Genomic DNA, 24,706 nt, shown 5'->3' with positions numbered 1-24,706 from the left:
TCAGAAACCTTGTGAGCAGTTCTTCTACTAATTCGCGCCAATTTTTTCGGAGATTTTCCCATCGCCCCACGCACATGGTTTTAAAAGATAGCACTGAGCTCTGAAAATAGGCACATCAAAAGGCGTCATTTAATTTTCCAGTCTAGATGCTCGATAACAGTTACTCAGCGAACGCGGCTTGTGTGATAAAAGCACATGAAAGATGAGAAAGTTGGAAGCCAGATTTGCTTTCTTCATGTGGGTATTCTAATGACGTCAAATCGAAGTTCCCATGAGGATCGAGGTTTGTTGTGGTTCTAGTATTTTTCTTCTACACATGCCCCAATAGAACAAACTACCACACACGTTGTCGCGCCATCTCGCTCAGCTGTTATGGTTCAATCAGACGGTATTGCGAGTAGTTGGACAATTTAGGAGGACAATGTGCGTCAAGCACTATTAGCACGAGTTGATTCTTGGATGAGCGCCCCCTCGTGGAGATGTTTCAATCAGAGAGACTCAATTAAGACCGAAGATCGTCTACACATCTGTGCATTCCTCTCGAAATAGGCATCACTCTACAAACCGAGCAACCATATCACTGATACTGAGATAAATTTATTGCGGAGGGCAGATTACATTTCAGTGACGATTGACGTCAAGAACTAGCTAACCAACTGCGTTTCATGACGAGTCAAAACGGACTGACGAAAAAGGATATTTGCAGCAGTGAGTGACTCAACCACGGGGTAATCCTAGCAAGTTTGTAAGTCGCTCCAAAATGTCAACGGGTGATTGTAAAACTGAACCTAGGGGGATGCGACGAAACCTCTCAAGCCTTTTGTTTTCAAACATCCACTGACGACGATGCTGGGGTATGTAGATGGAATATTCGATTGGCCCTTGGAGCATAAACAGACTTTAACACTGTGAAACCACAGAGTAGCCCAATTCACTAACCATGTTGGTCGGTTATTTCTAACTATTCATGATCCTCGAAGAAAATCCAGTAGGCAACAAGATGATAGAACATCAGGTACGTTAACAGACTCATGTAGATATTTAGGGGAGACGGTATGCATAGAATCACTTTTGCCAGGTCAGAGCTACTGCATAAAAACAACCTAGAGGGAAACATGGGACTATTGAACTGAATGGGGTACGCTGTATTCACTATTACGACAAGACCTATTCCAAACAGATGAGAAGGGGAGGTAAGCAAGCAAAAAAATTGATTGCATGATCAATCCAGTCAGTTTCTGATCAAAGAGGAGCGAGCGCTAGTGTGTTGTACACTCGTTCGAGATGGTATGCGCGGGGAGCAAGCGGACCTGACTTCTGCTCTTAATATAGCAAAAGCGATCAAATTGGTTGATCAGGAGGGGTATTCAATCAGATTAGACCTGAACTACGACTTCTCGATCGTGTAATACCCTGATAGGCAACAAGAATAAGTTACCATAAGGTAGTATGACAATACCGAACTTCGTGGCCAGTGCACAGGCTGACAGCTCTAACAAGGGTGAAACAACAGACCATTAGATCACACAGATTGCATTATACATACATATATATGTATATATGTATATCAAGAACAACAACGGGTAATCTATATGAGATAGTGCCTAAAATCACGGCATAGTGAAATACGCATCTCATGAAGCCCCATGCTGGGAGAGACAATCAGACCGGACCACGAATATCTGCCTCAGCGAATTAATACTGACACCGCCAAGCCGAGGTAAACGACCGCGTTTCTATGAGCAATTTTACTGTCACAAAACGAAGCGAAACAGCCAAAAGCCACCCGATGAGTGAATGGAAACGCATACTCCGTGAAAAGAACAGGCAGTGTGAAAATACAAACATATGAGTGCAGTATAGCTTGCCTAGTAACTGGTACGTTCAGACAGGAATGTACTTTCGACTGGCCGTCTGGTTTGGAGTTGATGAACCAGCGCCCTCCAACATCACCTCAACCATGCTTAGGAGCGGTGGCCAGGACCCCAGTTCAAAACTGGGTCTACCTGATGATGAGTGACAGGTTCACCGTAAAGCTGGGCGGAAATAATTCGGGTCTTAAATCCTGATAACTACACATTTTAGTTCCATCTGCTCATGTCTTCATGTGCAAGTGTAGGTAAAACTAATAAATGGGGTACAGGCTTTTACACGAAATGTATACTGGGTTAAAACCGCTGTCAATCACAACTAAGGCAGTGTAGACACACAGATAACTCGCATTTAACCCTGAACAGTGAACCAGTGAGATTTCAAGAACCCACTGGATGACAACTAGGTAGTGCCCACATGTCTTGTTATCACAGATACACTGAGCGAATAGGAGGCAAGATCCAATCTGTGTCGTGATTAGCTGTCTCATTTCGTGCTTAGACCTACCTTCCTTCATGATATGGTACTAGTTATAAGGTCGATGAAAACTTACAAGCAGGGGACTTCGTTGAGTCTCCTGTTAACACTACACCAGGTCACAAATGAGTGCCTGAGGAAACGTGCGAATTCACGACCAGGAAAACAAGATGACGAAGGATAGTAGGAAAAGTCAACCGCTGTTCGGTTGGATGGCTTTTCTTATCACTAAGAGGGTTCCACCGTTAAGATGATAACCCGGCGGGAACAATGATATTGAATGCATCCGAGCCAAAAACGAAGCGATGCACCTTCGAAGTGAAGAGATGTACACTTACTTGGTGCGATACTGAGCGTGCATAGCGTGGTTGAATTTGCTTGAAACGGACGAAAAATGTAAGCACAATTCGAAAAGTTTGGTTGCACCGGAGAGACATGGATGAAGACACAAAGCATTCCACATCGACATACAACTACAAAGATCTCCGGTTTATCAAGACCAATCGCTATAGTCAATCCGTGCTCTTCTTGTGCACCTCTAGGACAGGCAGTACCTGAGAAAACCTCTTCAGTGATAAAGCCAGGATTATCAGGTTAAAAACGCGAAGCAGACACGTGGTGCTTAGTTAGTCTAGCTTGGGGAGTAAGGCAAATATCTCCAGTATCACAAACAATAGCAGTAATATGCATAGAAGTTTGAACTTTCTTAAATAACTCCCCAATTCAGTTCGTTGTTTGACGTCTGGAGAGATAACATCTATCTGCGACGTTGAGTCTGATTTGTGCCACATCGTGTAGGGTGCAAAACGATCCAGCAAATAAACATTAACCGTTGCCACGCAGTACTATAAAGATCATCATCACCATCATCCTCATTAACAGCATCGACATCAGTGTTCGACGCTAATGTTTCACTGTCGCAACTGCTTTTGACTGTAAAAAACAACTAAACGGCTGTACGGTGCTCTTCAACGGTGTTGGCGAATCTAATCTCTGAAAAAATTATTCCTATATTCAGAGAAGATTGGTAACTCGATGGCCGAAATTTCCTACGCGATATCCGAAAAATACTCAATCTGCGACGGTACATCTAGCATATAAACTACAGGCTCAAACAACTCGAACACCGAACCAAGTACTAACAACCGATCATCCGTGTAGGTCTGAGATGTAGATGGATAACATCAAGCTGTACAATGTCTCCACCACCCGTTAGAGAAAAATTGATGTTTCAATGCTGCGCTGCAAGACCAAGTGAGCCGGAATCCTCTGGCAGTGCGTACAGTGTTGTTGGGAAGTTGAGAGTCGAGTAACCTCGTTGTAACAAAGCGCAAACAGGTGTAATGACACCGATTTACAAAATCATAATAGTTGTCGAAATGGAGAGCACATTACCGCACTGTGAACAGCCAAGTGGACTATACACGGAGACATAAGGTACTCATTAGCCCTCGAACATGAGCAACGTATGAATGGGATCTTTAACACCACTCCATCCGACACTACAAACAAAGTTGGGGTTGTCAGTATGAGCTACGGCTCATGGTGTACAGCGCACAAATTCGTGTAGCTGAATGTACAAATGTGGGAGAACATCGGAGTGGGTCACGTGAAAGTCGCAAGTATCAGTCACATGTACGAACACAGTGAACGAAGAAACAAAACGAGTGTTAGGCTGACACTCTGAAAAAAACCTTAATTCGATCACAAATGAATTGTCCTTTAACAGGAGTTTTTTTGTACAGTAGCTTACCCGATGGGGTCGGAGAGACAAAGGTTCGAGGATGTGCGCTGGAAACCAACCTTCGAGACCATTGCACCGGCCCTGTCGGACGAAGGTGGGTGGAAAAAGCGAAGACAAATATTGGAAGTGAAGGGTTAAAACAGACAAATTAAGGTACGAGGATTAATGACAACAACATCAATAATAACAATGGTGTTCGTGTGATTCCGAAACCAATATTTAATCAAGGACCTCCCGACCACGCTACACCTCACTGCATCCATTAAATACTTAATAAGAGGCATGCTGTACTCAGTGGGTCATTTGACTGCTCTGAGTTGGCCTCTAACCTCTAACCATCAGCCAATTAAGTTGCCAACGAACAAGCTCCGTTGCCGGTTGTCAATAAACGATTTCCGTTTTGGTGGTCATCGCGACGCGTATTTATCAAAAAACCCAAAAAGCGTCATTCGCGGGAGAAAAATGCGCCACGTTGATGCGATTGATGGGGGCCCATCAGCCTCACAATGCTCTTAGCTAGAAAAAATTTAGGAGGGAAATAAAACTTCTTGCGTCAAAATGTTGCATTTTGTTGAATATTTTCGCGGCTCACCAAATTTCATCGTTCACTAATTCAATCATACATCTGGCGGAATACTTTCCCAGTATCGCCGAGACCCCGGGATGCCTAGACGGGGCTCAAAAGTTTGGGCTGGCACTCTGAACTCACTTGCCTGTCTGCTTTGGTCCATCGGGCACGCGTCGTAGCTTTCAAAAATTTAATTCCATTGTGCGAATACTGAGCGCCCAATTGATGAGTTTTACATCTAATACTTCCAAAATGTATCGCCAAACCTCTTGTTTCGATATTAATTACTATCTGCCAGCTCGGCCGTGGGCTAGCAAATAGGACCAGGGTCCATTCGCAGACCTACCGGAACGGACCCTTTACAAGAAACTCTACGAACTCTCATGTTCTTTAGTATTCTATCTGGGCCGGGTCTAGTTTGGATGGTCACTATTTGTCTGCTGCTGTACATAGTAATGTCTATTGAAATGGCGGAAGCAGAAAATCGAACCCAAAAATTCATGAATATTGTTTGATTCGACACACATGCTGCTGTTGGGTTATCCACGGTTTAATCATTTATTAGAAGTGTCAGTGAGCGTTTGTATTTTGATTCACACTTGCTTATACGAGCTCAGTGATTGGAATGTATGATGTCCCACCGCACTATTAACGTTCGAGTGAAGCAGTTCGGAAACGACAATCCTCGGTTGAGTGGTGACTGCTTGAATCACGTAAGAAAACGGCACTCGATGGAACTCCAAACTCATTCAGTGTGCAACGATTTGCAAGATTAAATTAGCCCAATGAAGCATCTGCCGAATTCGCGATTGAATGATGAGTTGTCACAACCCCGAACTGGGCAGATTACGTGACCATATGTGCGATTAGCAGTCGGTAACCGAATCGCAGCAATCAGCTTTTAATCGGAAGGCCACGGGTCCGAATCTCCACGACGATTCGTGAGATGCGCTCTGCTTGAGTATATTAACAAGAATGGAGCCACCACACGAAGCCTCTCCGTTTTTAGCAAATGCTGTCTTTACATTGCAAGACTTCGAAATTCCGTAGACAGTATGAAGTCATCAAATGTTTATCAAAAGCTGCAGAAATTAGATAATAATGAATGCGAACACTGGAAGAAATTAAGGGAGGGACTAATCTCGAAGTGAGAGGGTGAGATACACAAACGGTTTCTGTATGGGCCCGAACTATCGACCAGGAGCTTGTCAGAGTGCGGAGTGACCACGCTGATGATGAATCAATTGGAGTAACCGAAGGATATCGGTATCGACCAGGAGCTTGTCAGAGTGCGGAGTAACCACGCTGATGATGATGACCACTGCTACAGGTTCCAAAGATGTGCGCTGCTAACAGATATCAACAAGGACGAAATGACTAAACAGTGCCTCATGGCATGTTAGCACGTATTGACTTCACCTGCAAAATGAAATTTCATTCCAAAAAAGAGCCTCAGCGAATAAACATCATGGAGTGGAGGCTTTTTGGCCTCAAAGGGTTCTATCTTTAGGGGTCTACTGTCGTAGGAATAAGAAGCAAGTTAGAAACTGAAACATAAAAACAGTAAACTAAGCCATCCTACCAAACACAATATCAGTGGGAAGAAAAGAGCTATTGGCGAAACATTAAATATTCGGACATGGGAAACCAAAGGATTTTTCATGCACAGGCCTTCGATGGTAAGACATGTATGATTGACACCGAAGAGATAAAGCAGTTACCAATGATCGGCATTGATCGATATTTCTCCAAGTAACCGCCTAAGGATTGTTCAAGAAAAAATATGTTCGAACTTCAGTTCTGCCGATACCAGAAAGCCTTAAGTGGAACATCGTCAGAAGTTTAATGACCCAGTGAGCGAAAAGAGTGGGTCAGTATGATTACCTTCAAAGTATTAAAAGGACAGTGCAAACTAAAGTCAATCTTGATAGGGATATCTGGTGAGGTTGTTGAAAACCACACACAAGCGCGTGAGGGACCTTGAGTTTAACCACAAGGAGCCATAAACTAGACGAATTGGTTAGTTTCCAGTCACCTATTGCAGAGACGGAAGCAAGTTGAGTAAAACGAAGATCCCAAAAATTACTGGAGGAACTTGGCACAGTCGTGAGATGAAAACAGGTAGATATCGACGGTATGATTCAGATTAGGTGCTCGGTTTTTATGTAGCAACAAAGATTATGCATGCAAAGGAAAATTCATAGTTCAGTTAACCCTGGACGAGTGAAAATAACTATAGAACAAAGTTGCTATATCAAATTGGAGTTTAGTATGCAGTGCACAAAACTGTGACTAACTGAAGAGTAAAGTCATGTTCCGGAACAAGGGCAACAGAGTGTTACCCGTTAAACGTGCGAAAGATGACGATATGCCTAAAGGGTGTGAATCCAAAGCATGAAGGGAGCAACAGCCCAAAGGCGATATTAGGTAACGATAACGAGTCCAGGAGAGAAAGAGAGCACTTACTCGACACCATGCACCATCATCTGACCAATGTAGTATCTCCACTTGATCACCCACGACAAGCGAAAGTGCCGAATCTAGAATGGGCGGATTGGCATCGGCCGAATAGGCTTTACGTACGGTGACAGTAAGTGGAGGATTGACGGAATGCGGTGAACTGTTGGAAGCAATCAGAGTTGATGTGAATCGGCGAAAATGGACCGGAGTGTGGACCGTCGTTGGATCTGCAGAGGCTAAACATTGATTTACCACCGATACGGCATCGGTGATATGGGAAAGATCATTGGATGTAGAATGAGCTACGACGGGAAAGCCGGATAGGGAACTCCGTGCTGTGAGCGCCGACGTCGAAGCAGATGAGGCCAGATGTGGCGATTGTGGGAGGTGGCGACTGCGTAAAGTGCTGAATTGAGATGGCGGTAAGGGTGGAGGCTGAGTGAGGCCAGAGGTGATTCCGTTCATAAGTGGACTAATGGAAAGGTTGGCGGAAAGAGCCGGCCGTCGTATGGGGAGATTGTTTGAAGCGAGACAATCCTTGTGAGCGGCGTAACCCGTCTCTAAATGGAATGGAAGAAGAAGGGGTCTGGTTAAGCTTATCTTTGAGCGACACTATAAATAAACTATATAGAAGCTGTTGAGCAGAAAATCCGAGATATACATGATGTAGCAGTGTAGACAAAGGGCTCACAGGGGGTACTCGAAGGACAATACGGCATTGGAGTGGTGAGCATTCAATGCACTTATGTGCGATATTTGTACGTTATCATTAGGCGAAGTGGCTGATCTCACTTAGACGGAATGCAGCGCCACTGTCTTTCACTCTTCACGCCCAGTGCTCTCGTGCCTACTGGACCCTTAAGCAATCGATTCCAATAGAGAAACCGCGTGCGAATTATGAAACGTTTTCAATTCAGAGTAACCTTTCAATCGTCGAATGTGAGACAACATACGTCTACAGGAAATTCTGTTGATCCCAGTAGATCATTCGAGATTTCGTTAAGCAATCTAACCTTGGGGACATTATCAGTCGAAATGGAAAAAATCAGTTTTGTGGCAATAGAAAAGTGGGATTCAAAACATTATCCTGGCGTGGTATTGCCTTGGATTAACCTAGTGTACGCGTACATGTATTAGTATTTGCCCTTTCCAGCGTTTTCTTCTACATAAGTGGGGTACTCTGTTGTCATACAACTTCACTGGGGGCCTCAAGCAGTTCGTCTTAGTAACTGGAACGCGGTACAATACTGTAACTGGGTGAATCAGATGGTACTATATACCCCTATGAATCTACCCGACTCATGAACGGAAGAACGCGTACAGATCACACAGCCATTCAAGAAATACTACTTGTTGCACTTGGAAGCTCGAAGGCTAGACGTTCCTCCTTAGCGAGAACCGAATGGTGCTGGATAGATTGACCGGTCATCATGGTAAAAAATGTTATAAAAAGTAAGCATTAAGGTGACATACAGTCCGATGGCGGACACGCTATTCAACTCCTAGTTCCCAACGGAACGAGTATTATACAGCAACTCTCGACAGTGAAATGCAGCAGGCTCTAAGTCATGAGTAAAAAGCAACATATTACACTAACAAAGTGATATCGACCTATCGAAGTAAACATTGGGTTTTATAAATAGCATTTCTAGCAAAACGCCCAGCTGTCAAATCATATCTCACTAGAAAATAGCGAAACAAACTGCTTCGCGGATAAGATTGTACGTTGGCGTCCATTAAGATGGGTGTCAGTTTCACGTACTGTCGAACCCTAGGACAATTAATCATTGTAGTAAGCGATGTGGCTTCGCTAGATTTCGACTACAAAGAGGGTGAACCGCAAGGGTAAACGTGCACGTGCACGTAACACTCGTAAAAAATGCCCTAATTTACAGCTACGGATCAGGCGACAGTGTGCACAGAGTTAAGCACAATTGTCCAACAACCAGGCAGCAACAGAGACAAAGATTACCCGTACCCCAAACGGGGACCTAAATTCGCGCATTTTTGAATTCGGTTTCAATGGCTGTAAAGCCGTACAAATAACACTCTGATTCTTGTGTGAACAAGGTTTACAGTGAGGATGAATCCATTTGGTCTTTACGGAATTATCTGGTCTAATGGATTGACAATACCACACTAGCAGATTCGGATGCATTCTTAGTGAGCCAAGAAAACACCATCAATGGCACCTGAGAACCTTGTACTGCATTAGCGACTATAAGGAGTATATTGTTTGCATGTGTGAACTCACAGTGATGCTATATACACTGAAACGATGATTAAGTGAAAACCCGAAACCTTTTGTCAGGCAAAATACATATCTGGTATTTGAGCATGGTATCCACACAAGCCCATTATCAAAGCGTACCCGGTAAGATCATCAACAGTGGAAATATTGATACTAACTACCAGCGCTTAACTGTCATACAGTTCGGAGGAGAGAATGTCATGATAAGTCGAAAATCAACACCGAAAAAAAAACATTTGAGGACCAGCACGATGTCATCAACGAGTTTGGCCATGTAGTCTCTAGAATTTCACGGAACACAAGCTCAGTATACAGCAACGGATAATAATTGACTCGGCCATTCAGTTATGGGGTGACAGAACAACTACCATAGGAGTTGGTTACGTTCTATGCCACACAGCCTTTGCATCCACATGGATCCACGTGGATACCATTAAAGAGAGCGAAGAACCCAATCTGACAGTAAAGGATCTATTTCCTGTGAATCTGTTAACGACTAGGGTTGGGAGTAGGAGACCCTTGTCTGGGTAGACGCTGTACATGTTGCACCATCAACCAACATCAGATACGCTTTACTTGCCACACTGGCGATCTCGATCTGTTGCAATGTGTTAAATCCCACAATGATTTTCGCATGGTTCTTTTTGGAGATTAGGATCAAGGTCAATCAAGGCGCTCCTTTCCACACGTATTCGCTTTTAACTGCAAATCTTCCGTTGCACGATAATCATATCATCACCTTGTTTTAAAAAGGTGGGATGCGGGCTATCCGAGCAGGATGGTGTCTTGTCGCGCGGCAGGATTTCTAGGATGATGGGGCTGGTTTCAGTGTTCAATACAAGTTCATTCGACCCATCGCTCAAGATTTCTCGAACGAATTCCCGTTTCATCTTTGTCACGAACTGTTTCGATGACATCCTCTCCATTTAGCCTATTGGAAAAAACAGCTGAAATAAGGTACAGCTGTTGCCTGTGGCATAAACTATCTTCTGGATCTTTACAATCCACGAGTATTCTCTATCGTTGCTGAGACTCTTCCTTATCCGGCGTTTTTGAGAGATCTGCGGGTGCCTTCGTAACCGATGGTCGCCGATCTCGACTATACTACTAGCTCGGTCATTTGGATATCCAGCGTCTTCACGCACAGTATCATCACTTTCTATCGCATTCTGACTTTTTTTAAGACAGCAGAAATCGCTACTTAAGTCATTTTAGAACATTTATAAGAATCATACCGAGTATAAAGCTAGTACCGTTTCGAACGTTATACCGTAACAAGCCAGATTACGTGAACCATCCGTATTGAACTTCTCACCACTCAGTCCCCCATTCAGCCACTGATGGCATCAAATGGCGTTATTCAACCTATTCATCCTGTTGTGAATCCGATTGTCTCCAGCCTGTTCATCCTTCCTGATCTCGTATAGAAGGAAGTGCAACAGCACTTCTGTTCCCTTTCTCTCTCCGCGTAGATTCGAATGTGGTGTTTACTCAGATGAATACTGCACGTAATGGCTTTCTCCTCTTCCTTTCGAATACTTCTGCTTGCATTCATCCAGATATTTCTCATGCTGTTTGCAGAAGAGTGTGGAAACAAACCTGCTATGCATTGATCACGCGATTTTATCCGCCATGCCCCTGTTTACGAGACGGAAGGAGGGAAATCACGTGTCCTCTGTTTGACTGAGCTCATGCCAGATAAACACACGCGTAATGTGCCACTGGTTTGTTTTAGATCACTTGATAGGCAACTCATCACCTTCTGAGTTGTGGACTCTGCAGCAAACTTGGTGTTTCAGTTAGATGCCAATTTTGGATTCGTATTGCAAGAAAATTATTACGGAATAATTCTTCCCTGAAGCGACTTGAGGAGAAAATTACGCAACTGTGTGGATGTAACGCGAATAACCCCATAACAGCCCAACGGAAATTGAAAATGCGTCTGTTGTAATGATATTAGTCTCGCCGGCATTCCGCTGTAATGATACCGAAGAGATACTTTTGCAATATTATATTTCAGCGAGTAAAGTGGAGTAAGTCAACCAGAACCTCCGAGGAATTCGCAAAGAATTCAGGCTTCAAATCAATGACCAAGGAATTGGTGTCATGTGGAAAGTAATCGCTCCAGATTGTTGTGCTGCATGACTGTAGCGAACCAATTTTTCGACCAACTAACCACAACCTTCCAGCGAGACTCAACAGCGACGATAGATCCATAGAATCGACTGGATGAGATCGCCTGTGTCAAATTGTCAATGAAAGGTTGTCTATTGTCATGCGTGTAGTACATGGTGCACTTCACGCAGTAGAGACTAAGATGAGACATTCAACTCGTAGCATTTATTCGCGTGGCTTAAAATTGGCCTAAGTTGCAACCTGTGCGTATTTCGATTGTCGGGCGTGGATAGCCGGATTTCTTGGGGTTTGTAAAGCACAGAGCCAAATTTCGGGAAAAATAGGAAGGCAACTCAAGCCTGATACAAGAGAAACCTCCATTCGTAAGAGATGCCTAGTGAAGTTCGTAAACCAAAAGCCATAACAGATGCTTCCAAATCGAGTGAAGCACTCACCACGACAACGGTAGCCCTGATAGAAGATTCCCTGGAGAAGCTTGTTGCAAACGCAACAGTAGGTTGGCTTCTGGAAAGTATGCATTTCGAAGTTGTAGCCTTTGTCTTTGGCACCAGGAGGGAAAAGATTGGAGCTATAACAGAGAAATTGCGAAAGTGAAGACTGGGAAAATGACATCTTTTCAATCGCGACAAAAAGCCAAGTACTAGCGTTCTTGCGGCAGACAGGAGACATGGCCGTTGAGAAAATGTAAGGATAGTGGTTCAAAAAAGAACGACCAAAAGGTGGTAGTGGATTCGAACGTCCGATACAAACTACGGTGCACGAAATAACACTAGAACCAGCATGGACAGAAGAGAGCAAACCGTCCGGTTATTAAATGTGGTGACCTGAACTACGCGTTCATATGTTGAGCACCAAACCGTGTTGAATGCAACTCGGTGTGCAGTACCAAGTAGGTTCAAAGTGAAAGTTGACGTGATTGATTGTTGTCGGGTCGTACATTGACGACAGGGTTAACAGTCGGTAAAATTGGCAAACCGAGACATGTCAAACAGGTTAGGTCTGCTAAGCTTCGCAATTGACTGATAACGCACATTTAAGCGTGACTCAACACGTCAGATGACTGCCGCAAAGACTTGCTCTAGATGGTCGTTGGCTTGTTCGCTGAGCTGGGCACTTTGACTGCAAACGTTTCACCACCAATCGAGGTGACATTATCAGTACGTTGTTGGAGAGCGTAGTGGTGGGTTAGTGGTTGTGATGTCACCTCGATTGGTGATGAAACGTTTGCAATCAAATTACCCAGCTCAGCGAACAAGCCAGTGACCACAATCTACGCTATCTGAGCTGCCGACATTTTCCTCTATAGAAAAGACTTACTCTAGTTAATAGATTGCAACAATCACTTGTTCAAGGTAATTGTGATGGCAAATTGCAACCTATGAGCCCCATTATTCTTGATGAATCGAGTTAACTCGTTGGGAATCCCAAAATCTGAAACACACAAAGGGACAAGCTCCCGAAACTAATATGTTCTCAGCATGATCCTCGAACTGTGGTGTGTGTTGCATATGATATTCGACAAGTCTGTCCCCCTACAGGTGATGGAAGTTATGGTCAAAAGGTGGGGAATACCAGTAATGTTGATGTGAAAAGCCCATACGATCCTTCCAAAATTCAACCAATGACGTTGGAAGATGTGGCTGCTTCATTGGAGCTCTTCGTGTTTTTTTTTGGATCTACGTAGTCCAACTGTTACAGTGCATGTGCGCCTAGATATACCTGCGGTGCTCAGGATTATTCTTCAGTTTTCGCTCCACTACTTCAGTAAGATCGATTTTCTAACGGAAACCATCTTCCAGCACGACGTACTGATGCAAACCGCTATGATAAGGGATGGCATTCGGCTCAAATGATATTACTCCTATCCTTTCTAGCTTCAGAAATATGGAGCTAACCAAATGAGAGTCGGTGACAGGGAGTCCTTAAGTCAAGGCAGTTTGTGTATACAGTGAAATAGGAATCTGAAAAAAAATCGGAAAGCGACATACATAGCTGCCTTGATAGCGTTCAACCAGGTTGTTCGAATTTCAGCCGATTTGACAAAGAACGTCATTTCCGCAGCGGTTTCGTGTCCAGAGATTGGTAGTGTAAATCCGAAACAGTACTGCAAAAAACGATAAGCATTTAGGTTACAAGTGTTTCGCAAACTGGGCACCAAATATGTGGGAAACGACGAAATGTGATGCAAACGTACACTGCGTGGCAAACCAAAGTGACACATGGGGGAGAGTGAGTGGATCATATCACATTTTGAAGATTCATCGAATTGCAACTGAAGAAACGTAAATACAGAGCCTCATTAAAGAAATAGTAGTAAAATCAGTTTAGGTCTACGAAGTTTTCCGAACTAGGCTTGATAATCTCCTCCAAAATAAAACAGATTCAAAATGTGCTGGGTGCTGCCTGAGGACAGTTGATGGCAGGAGTTCAGGTAACACTGAGTAACCATGTTTCACTATCCTATACGGAGCTTGGACCCAGTGCACTGAGGGTCCTAAATGATTACTTGAACCGAAACCGTGGTCACTGGCCCGTAGTGAATAGTGGACTTCGAGCCTTACCCTTCTCCAGGTGCCATTGGACCCAGTGCACTGAGGGTCCTAAATGATTACTTGAACCGAAACCGTGGTCACTGGCCCGTAGTGAATAGTGGACTTCGAGCCTTACCCTTCTCCAGGTGCCACCCTCAAACTACGTACACCCCCCCCCCCCCGTGATACAGAAAGCAAAATTCCTACTATCCCCAGCTGCAATAGATGAATTAAACAGGGTACCGATGAATCGAGCTGAGCCCGATTTAAAGCCAGGGGGAGTTTGTTACCAACTGCATGTGCGCGGCCAGCCTACAGAAGATATTCGAACTTTCGAGCAGCAACGAAAGGCAACGTCTCCGTTGTCGCATTGTATAACCCCACTGAGCGTAGTTTGGATGTAGCCAAGGCCGAGTTCTACCATGGATTAAACAGGGCCTTGCGCACAGTTCACTATATTGATATGGAAACCCAAGTAAAGGATATGAACACAAAGAAGAGACGTCAGCCCATCAGTGAACGTATACTGGGCAGCAGTTGCTGGACACTCACCGGAACTGCAATAGACACACCCTTGCAACCGTGGGTGTCTCTCGCACCAGTACACCATACGGAGACCAGTTTTGTCGCGCCAATTCTCGACAGAAACTGACCGAGCTGCTCTCAGGCACCATAGGCGCGGAATCTTGATGAGTTGTAGAGTGCTACGGAGCGCTTCTTAAACACAGACTATATCTTTGTACTGAATTTCCTCGATTTTGTGTGGTTTCTAAACGTCTGTCGACGCGAATAGATGAAACTAAAGCGTGTGGATCACGAACCATTCAGACAACTTGCCCCACAGCTTGCGGAACTCTCTTAGTATGGACGTTGAATCCCACTTGGAGTGCATTTATCATGTCATGACGGAAGCTGTAAATGGTTATTGTGAAACCTCTACGTCACCAATAAGCTATTGGATCTAAACTTGTAGCCCAAGAGCAAAAAGATAACTCAGAAGGGAATTCATACACCATGCTACTAGGGACCAGCTATGGGTATCTTAATGAGTCCTATGTGTCATGGAAATGAAAGTCACATGTCCGTCTACAGTTCTGATATTTCCAAGTATGCAGGCAACGCTTGGCTCGATCACCAGAATAGCTCTATGGGTTTGTCTTGCAAAAGTTATTCCCCAGAGGTACATGAATGACCACATGGCTGGCTGTTGATCAGGCGGCTGTTGATCTGTTCACCATCCCTGACAATTGGCTTGCAAGCGTTTGATTACCAAGCAGACCAGTTGTCGAGCTCGGTCAACAAACGAACGGCCACTTCCATCGGGTGACATGGAAGCTAGGCACCGAAATAGTGCTGTAGCTGAATGGCTATTATTAGTAATATTATACTTATCCGAGCCACCAATACTTCGACATATTATCACTGCGCAGCTACTTATTCCCGTACACCGAGATAGGAGGCGTACGAAAAAATTGTCATCAGCTTTTAGTACATCAAATCCTGTTCGAAGGATATCCCCTCCAACCCCTCTGCTTAGCCTTGCCCGGAACGATACCCTTGAGACCGTACCGATAGTACCAGGAACCGAAGTATATTGACGATATCGCAGAATGGCAGCGAAACATCAGTGTTGAACACTGATGTCATACTGTCGATAATGATGATAATGGTGATATCGTACTGTCTTGTGAAGAAAAGTGAAGTACCCAGTTTCTGACAGGAAATTAGGTCCACATCCTGAACCAGCAAAGGCGATCCTACATAACACGCAGGAGGTGTGGTTATACCAACGGAACATGGTGATCCTTTTGAAGTAGTCAAGAAGCACAACTATCTAGGCGGCAATATTGACAATGCAGTGTTCGCCAACTTCAACAATTTCTGGAAGCGATCTGATGTCACTCGCACGCATCGGTTTGTGCATCGCTTGTCACTGAGTTTGAGAAAGTTAGTTTACATGTGCACAGAAAACCGACAGATTTTTTTGTCTTGACAACTGATGCTTTCGTCGTATTGCAGGTGTGCACTAGCAGCACCGAGTCAGTAAATGACTTTTAGCAGAGGGAGCGACGGATTGTCGGTTAGTTCCCGTATCTCCCAAAACCAGCTGCGATGATCGGAACAGGTGCACAGAACGACAATTTGGGGACCTCACTGACAGGTTTGATGGGTTAGACGAAAACGGACATCAAGTAACTGGTGGATGAAGAGTCTCAAACAAGGATTTAGTTCGATAGGTAACTTGAGGATTTCCAGTTGAGGGCTCGAAGACGACACACGTGTGCGGTAAGGACCAATATGGGATGTGACACAAAACAAACCAATGGCGCCAATATCGATAGTCTTACTGTGCGAGCGAAACAAACTAACAATATCATGTCGAAATACGTTAAATTTTGAAGTCGGTTTGTGCATCGCTTGTCACTGAGTTTGAGAAAGTTAGTTTACATGTGCACAGAAAACCGACAGATTTTTTTGTCTTGACAACTGATGCTTTCGTCGTATTGCAGGTGTGCACTAGCAGCACCGAGTCAGTAAATGACTTTTAGCAGAGGGAGCGACGGATTGTCGGTTAGTTCCCGTATCTCCCAAAACCAGCTGCGATGATCGGAACAGGTGCACAGAACGACAATTTGGGGACCTCACTGACAGGTTTGATGGGTTAGACGAAAACGGACATCAAGTAACTGGTGGATGAAGAGTCTAACAAGGATTTAGTTCGATAGGTAACTTGAGGATTTCCAGTTGAGGGCTCGAAGACGACACACGTGTGCGGTAAGGACCAATATGGGATGTGACACAAAACAAACCAATGGCGCCAATATTGATAGTCTTACTGTGCGAGCGAAACAAACTAACAATATCATGTCGAAATATGTTAAATTTTGAAGCTGGTATCAGAAGACTTTGGAGTTAGCATTAGGGCAAAGACGTGGATGGTGTGCGCATGCTCTGCGAGGCCCCACGGAACTGTCACACTGGACAGGTGGACATTGCAGAACGACAGTTAACTGTGTCACACTGGACAGGTGGACATCGCAGAACGACGGTCCGGGGACGCTAAAAAAGAACACTGCAGTTGATCGCTATAGAGACGAGACTGAATTTGACTAAAACTAGGGTTCGCTATCACTACCGGATGGCAGGTCCCACAGTGTGAGCAATGGCCTACGGGGAATGTGTTAAACAAGTAGTCGACTGGTGAAGGTGACTAAGGTTCATTGGTAACGAGATTTAATTAATGAGGGTTCACACTCCTCTCACGAAACACTTCAACCGAAACTGCATTCAAGGTGATTGCACTCATTCCCAAAGGCTGACGTTCGTGGTGGTATGCAAGCTGGAATACTTTCAGGGTGCTCACACCTAGACGAGGGGACGATTAAGGTCCTCAAACAAAACCTTTTGCTCAAAAGCCTGATTGCCAGGTAGCAGGTGGGTGCCAGCATACTGATACAGTAGTATACGTTTATTAAGGGACAAAGTGCCGTGCCTGTCCCGCCCTTAATTTGGGAAACCAGGAAACTGTTCGTCAAACCTCGGGCGAGAAGGTGAACCCTCCGCCCGTATAGCTCAGTAGGCCATGGAGATAGACAAATCGCTACAGCGCAATAAGATCCGATCCTTTTGTAGCGGGATCTCTCAAGGTTATGATGAGACTGGCTGATGCTTGCTTATCAAGGAGGGTGCTTAGAGAGTTCGTCCACAGTAACTCCGAACTAAATTGAGCGATTTGGTATTACAGTTGCTCTAAGGCAATCTGACTACTGGTAGCGCCAACAACCTGTGATGACATTCAGGATTATCTTGGACTGGTATAATACTCCGGTAACCAAATTCAACCCACTGATAAAAAGCCTCGTTGGTTGTCTACGTTAACCCAGTGGCCTGATAGGTGGATTCGGCTAAATTGATGTTTCCAGCGTTCTGGTTTCAAGTGTTTGACGAAAACGATAGTCAGACCGTTGTAAGATGTAATCCCAAAGACTGAGGTTCTCCCCTGGAAATACGAAGGTCACAGACCCAGTCCAGCACTAATCCATGCTTGTTTATTCAACTTTGTTGACCTAAGGGGAAGGACTTCGATAAGCAGTGCCGTTAGGTAAACATATGATGTGTGTAAAAATAGCCACAACCTCTGCGTTAAATCAGTTAAACGATATGGATTTTTGAAATGAATTTACAATAAAGCTGGGATTTACTGTCACAGGTGGGGGAATGGGAATAGCATTATACAGGAACTAGAACATTTTTATGGATATAGCACTCCTCGGCTGTCGAAGAGTCTTCTGCAACCCCGAAGGTGGTGCTAAGGCTAGAAAAAAGCTCGGATATCGCGTCAACTGAAACATGAAACGATCTTGCATATGCAGCTGAAGATTACCATAAACGAGAGATTCAGCTTGGATGCAGTCGAGCCTCCCGTTAATACCAACCTAATTTACCAATGATAGATTGTTGTAGGCGACCATGTAGGTAAGCAACATCCATGTGCGTGTTTCTTGGGGTTAAAAGTGGCTATGCGACTGAGGAGCTTCGGACTATCCGAGCGCACACATTCTTGGAGGGGAAGGCAAGTGCAGAACTTCGTCTTCAAAAGATTGCTCATTATGCTTCCAAAAGCGATAGACAAGAATTGATGGAAAATGCCGTTTGATTCAGCCATTGGAAACGAAAAAACTTCGGTGTGGCACACAAAAATGACATGAGATCCGTCGTCCCTTTCAAAGGTAACACAGCGAAATGACAGTCAGATAAAACTTACCTTCTCGCCTTTTTTCCCAGGTAAGGGTAATTCTTGATACGGTCCATTGATAATGTGATAGGCCATCATGAAAGTAAAGCTGTCACCCTGAAAGGGTCAAGTAAAGAAGAACACCGGTATAGACACATGTTCAATGACATGAAGTACGCGCTTTGCTACGACCGATCGATTCACAGGTAGCGCTAGGATAATCCTCTAACTGTTGAATGGTTCATCAAAATGCAACGGCCAGTCTGGTGGAGGGTTATCCTACTATGATACCCTACGAGAAGCTCGGAAACGCACTCCAACATGTTTTTTATTCGTAATTTACCAAGTCCTGTGGGCAATGCACACAGGAAATTCACATGCGGAGACGTTCAGACGGAGAAACTGAGATTCGCCGAGCGTGTGGAGATAGAGTAAGGATAGCCCCCTGGCTTCACAAATCAAGCCAGCTGTGACCAGTAGTGGAAAGCTCATGGTGTCCTCCGATGAGGTATCAGCGTCTAACCGATGAGATCTACTTTAAGCGTTTGGGTTAGGATGCCTATCTACCTGCAGAATGGTTCCACCGTGCGCAAAGCACTGAACAAATACCATGATCGCACACCCGTTGTGATTTTGTTCCATACACGGGACTCCTTGTACTTAGGTGCACCCTTACTAGTGACATCACAGTAGTGAAATGAGATGTGGTAGTAATCCGTTCAAATTGGAACAACAGTAGAGTCTCGTGGTGTGGATGAATTGGAATAAGTATGGCATGACAGGTGAAGAGCTGCACAAACGGGAGTACAGTAGACAGTCCACACTACAGTTCGGAGTAGCATCACCAAACTGGATTATGCAATTCACCATTGAGTTGAGTAACCGGTATTTTGTTCAGACAGCTATGACATATGTACAGGAAGTGCTCAACGGCATTTTGTTCATGGCGCAGTACTTTAGTTGCTTGTATTTTTTTTATCAATATTCGACCGTAGTACTGAATTTTTCCTTCCTAAACACGCTAATGTGTATGCTGAAAGACATAACTTCCGAAACATGTGTTAATTTTGGCAGGGTGTGTTAATAACACCACGAACGCCGAGCAAACAGTGCGGTAAACTAGTCAACAATAAGGCACCATCGATCGATCGGTGAATTTTAGTGCGCGGGACTGGTTCACATCACCTGTCACATATAAATGACGAGAAGTGGCAGCTCGATAACCTGGCTTTTCTATTTTAACTATTTCTAATGAAATGACAATGGAATGCAAGACCCATTCGCCGTGATGCTATAAATTACCACACCGTGGTAAATGCATGTACTACCGCAATATTGGGTACTTGCGTTAGCGATTGAGAGCAGGATAGGAGTCAGAACATGGTAGAGACAACGGCCTAACAATCGGACCCAAGGAGTACGCAATAGGAAAGGGAATAGAGCATATTAATGGCCATCCTACTGTTGAAAGGGTGTAGCGACCTTACTGAACGGAAGCTCCGTTGTTCGAACCCAACCCTAGCATCTCGAGTGCTCCTGACTAGGCTTGGGCAACCTGATAGTAGCTCAGCCCCCGTATTTACTTCGACTAGCACCGATTGTTACAGCCGAACGGTGATGATGACGACAAAATTCCTGTGCAAGTAACAGTAGAAATTCGACTGGCTAGTCCGAGCCATGTGCCTTGACCCAGCTACTTAACAAGCGTTGAGAAGTCTGCGCAATCGCTCAGAAAAATCAAAGACACTTGGTTTCCACAGAGGGCTACACAGGAAGCAAGTCTCAGCTATTATGGCCTGAGTTAGCTTGACATGAACGGCACCCGAATGGCCAGTTAGAATGACCACCAAGCAGGAGGCTGGATTAGTGTTACTGTTTTGGGAAGAGCCATTGGTGGTTGACTTGTGAACCCAGCCACAAAGATAGCTATCCAAAGTGGTTACGGACGTTTCTGTTGTGCGTGTAGAGTGAAGGCTGACAGATGAATGGTATCACAGAAAACGTTTCTGAGAAACAGCAAGCGAAACAATTTCACTAGCTGCGTACTGTTCTAAAGATTGTTAAAGTGACTCACTCCCCCAGTCAGCCCTCAGTTACGCAATTGTAAACACTAGTAATCGACGTCCAGATTAAGATGGCCATCGGTTAGACTGATTGCTCACTTGATCCCTTATTAGAATGCGCTACATATCGAAAAAGCCAGAGAATTTTTTAAAACATTGTATTCCCGTGGACGAAGCCACGGATTAGAGTTGGTATGCCATCGTCTAGAAACAGCTAAGCGAGAAAGCATGACGATTGGACTTTGCTTCGGTAGTGACGTGTTAAATAGTGCTAAGCATTTTGATGCCCAACTAGAAAGTTTGTAGTTCCAAGCACAAAATCCGGCACGCATGCACGAGCTTCTCTCTGTCCAGTGCCGCTTACTGTGCAATTTGGTCAATGATTACGCATTTAATAAGGCTATTCGACATATCAGCCTTCCGATCCTAGTCAAAGGTGCATGTGCAAATACCAACTAAGAGCTGGTGGCTGCTTGGGGCGATAGTCCGCACAACAGCGTTGACGGTCGCGGTTTACAAGGGTTGGTCGCTTCGCCCCTCACGAATCGATGGCCTGTGTTTCCAGAACGGGTGTCTCCCAGGGTATTTATCCGCAGTATACAACTCCGGTGCAACCTGCTTAGGATGAGGGTTAGAAGCGACCGGCGTGGTCATGCTGGCCAAACAATCTCTGTCGTGGAAACTGTGGTCGATCGGACAGTTTGGTGCATATTCGCAAGTCCTGCTGGATCACGCACTGATACTTATGTACTCGTCGTAACCGGGTCGCAAGGGGACTCGCGAAACGTCTCCGTCGTCGAGGAGTTCAGAGCACCTACGTCAACGTCTAATCGCTGTCCTGAAGCGCCAGGCAACTGCGATAGACGTAAGCATAGTCTCGGATGGGCGCGGAGTGACCGTGAGGAATGAGAAGAAGCAGAAGTATGGTGCTAGTGATTGTTCTCTCACCATCATCTCAGCCCCATGTCCAATCGGTTGTAATGTCGACCAATGATCAATCCATATTGATGGATTTACTTTCCTCTATCCGCCAAGGCTGTTATAGGACTGCGACTTCCAGTGATTTGTTTCCTGATCATTTCGAGCTGGATAAGTACTTACGACGCTTTTGTGCGTGGCACATAGCGCTGAGTGTGCATTCCTGTCATTGACTTTGACACCTGGTCCACTATGACAGATAGTTTGTGCCTGGTGTGCGAGTCTTGATTGTGCTAGCGCCTACAGCGCCTTGAGGAGCACTCCGCATTTTGTCTACCGTTTCTTGAAGTGTGTTTCCATACCAAAAACGCTTAAATACGTTGGGAAACAACTTGTCTGACTGGAAACTATTGGTGGCACGCCTTCAAACGGAATGTTTCCCTTGCTTTACGTAACCTTCTCCCATACACCCTTTCACACCCATCGCTCGGATTAACCTTATGCTTGTGGTCATGTTCTTCAAAGATAGATGATGACAGCAGTGGCATCCAAAAAATTTTGACGATAACGCAGACAGCAGCAGTTGGTGTTGATAGAGTATTAACATGTGATTCTGGGAGTTTAAAAACACCAAATCAAGCTGACGTTTAAATCAAGACTATTCGCCAGTCTGTACTCGCTCTGATTGGTCCTCATCTTGTACTGGATACCATGCGTCGTGTTTGGAGAAACAACAAGGCGGTTGTGAGATGCCTTAAGCACCATAAGAGTAAAAAATATTTAAGAATTCCACACGCTAAGGCTAGTCGGTGTATAGTGACTGACCGGTTATCTGAACAACAGAAACGTCAAAAACAAAGTGCCTGGCAATCTAAGGATATACCATCGTCCGATTGTGAACTGGTGATTATTGGTCAGGATAACAGACAGCAGAAACGATTTAAGTTCATTAGTGCCTCTTCTAGATAACGAATTCTTCAAGGCGACTGTGTGGCTAGGCACGGTACTCCGCGCTCATTCGTTTTTGTACAGCACGAGCACCTAAAAAATGATATCATTCGCGCAGCACAGACAATGATTGCGCAGAGACCGAAAGGCCCAGATCCAATGCAAATAAGTGCTTCCGAAAAGTAGAGTACTGCTCCGTATCACATGTTAAAACATATTGAACAAATGCTATAATGCATTCCAAGGTTTATATCTGCAGGAGGGGGTGATAACGGTTGCTGCAAACCTACACCATCCTCCAACCTACCAAAACTCAATCGAGTGGGTGGAAAATCCATGTTTACGTGGAAAAACCCGAATAGTTCTTAGTACCTGTGACACCATATTCTTACACATCCATGTCATGCACCTACATCTGTTAGAAAGGAAGTGCTGGAATAACTCGCCAATGATAATAGAGGAAAATGCAACAAAAGCAAAAACAGTAGGACACGTTGGCTTACCTTTGGTTTACATATTAACAGAGTCTTGTCAAATAGGAATAAGTACCTTGAGGGGATTGAAACGGAAAGAAAGTGAATAGATTTGGAGTGAACAAAAGAACCCGGCAGGAGGAAACTAGGCAACAAGTGGGCGGTGAGAATCGATACGCAGTTACGACTACGCGGATAACCTGCAACCGTAAAATGGCAATTCAGACTTGCGAGAAAGTTTGTGTCACATGACAAAGGTAGGGCATGAAAGGCTAATGAGTCCCCAATCGAAATTATCACATGTGACGATTTCTGAGCAGCCGAATGAAATAGTGTCCAATTCCCTCAAAAAGGACCTCTCCTCAAAAGGACCCTCCACAAGATTAAGACAGTGTTATCTCTACAAGTTCGTGCCTAATGAGAGACAATCCCCTGTAATGGAATCTATCTGTGTTGTAAGCAATTAAGCTATAAATTATTCACAATAACCGATGCCAAGTCGGTGGGAATCGCGCACTTAGGAACGAATGACTAAGGATGAATGGAACTCCCTGTGATACGCACGTACGTCTTCGTGGCACGGTAATGCAATCCAGGCGTTTCTGTATGAAACCAGGTACGTAGAACCGCACACGCATAGGGATATTGGTCTAACTACCGAGATTTCCTGAAAAGAGGCCAGTGATGGGAAGAACCGCTTTGCATCCTGCATTGGGGTGCGGAATCTCTTCCCAAGTGGTGCCCGTCAGCGGTATATCCACCGAACCAGCTAAAGCTATCACTCGCGAAGTTGAGTTAAAAAAGCGCCTCTTTTGTGACAGTAAAACATGATAGGAACTGCGTGACAATAAATGTTGTGTATCGTTAATCCATTTGAACGGAATCACAAATGAGTTGTAAAATACTTTGAATTTTTCACGAAAACATGACTATGCTCTGCGGTGTCCATCAGTGACAAGCCAATAAGGAAATTGGTGCAAGCCCAATGACAGCATCTCAACTTGCTCAATGAGAGACTTACCTAATTTTCGCTTTAATTTCAATTTTGTTTACTACTTTCACCTCGCCATCCATATGTCGTCGACCGTAGCTGGAGAGTTTTTTGTCAGTCGGCTGAAAGGAAACAGATGACAAAGGTTCATATGCAGATGTCCTCATTCTGAGGTTAGTGAGAGACAGAAAATCAGGATGATGTTGCAATGAGGAGGAATTTCAAAGTAATTCGAGTTTTCTCACAGTCAAGATGGTCGGCCTTCAGCAAGCGGTCACCTTAGACGAAGTACATACATAGCTTATTAACAAGATAACGAGGATTTTTGTTCACCGCAGTTAGTTCACTCAAAAAGAAAAGGAAAGTGCCTTGTTGGCGTCTAAGTATGAAATAAGCTTCATAGAAATTTCGGAGACTATACCTACCTGATAAACCCCAGGAAAGAACCTGGTAGTCGGTCGTCTACAGGTTTCATGAGCCTACGAAATGATCTATTTTTATGTGAGATACTACTGCACTCATTGTTACCGTTAGCATCA

At 44.5% G+C, this 24,706-nt stretch overlaps 1 protein-coding gene across 1 annotated transcript in view; it reads right to left on the bottom strand.

Moving 5' to 3' along the window:
* The window catches only part of T265_07380 (hypothetical protein), a gene marked incomplete at both ends in the record, with an annotated part of 47,442 nt that extends 23,153 nt beyond the window's left edge, over positions 1-24,289 (bottom strand). The window contains 8 exons of the mRNA XM_009172884.1: positions 2,688-2,726; positions 4,103-4,174; positions 7,128-7,681; positions 11,943-12,076; positions 13,497-13,612; positions 18,805-18,891; positions 23,207-23,252; positions 24,198-24,289. Of these exons, the coding sequence (XP_009171148.1) occupies positions 2,688-2,726; positions 4,103-4,174; positions 7,128-7,681; positions 11,943-12,076; positions 13,497-13,612; positions 18,805-18,891; positions 23,207-23,252; positions 24,198-24,250 (1,101 nt within the window). The remainder of the gene's footprint in view (positions 1-2,687; positions 2,727-4,102; positions 4,175-7,127; positions 7,682-11,942; positions 12,077-13,496; positions 13,613-18,804; positions 18,892-23,206; positions 23,253-24,197) is intronic.
* Between the last annotated feature and the right edge of the window lie 417 nt (positions 24,290-24,706).

This window comes from Opisthorchis viverrini, assembly GCF_000715545.1.
Source record: "Opisthorchis viverrini unplaced genomic scaffold opera_v5_167, whole genome shotgun sequence".
In the NCBI taxonomy this organism is placed as follows: domain Eukaryota; kingdom Metazoa; phylum Platyhelminthes; class Trematoda; order Opisthorchiida; family Opisthorchiidae; genus Opisthorchis; species Opisthorchis viverrini.
Note: the sequence above shows the minus strand (reverse complement) of the source record. Positions and strands in the feature narration are given on the sequence as shown.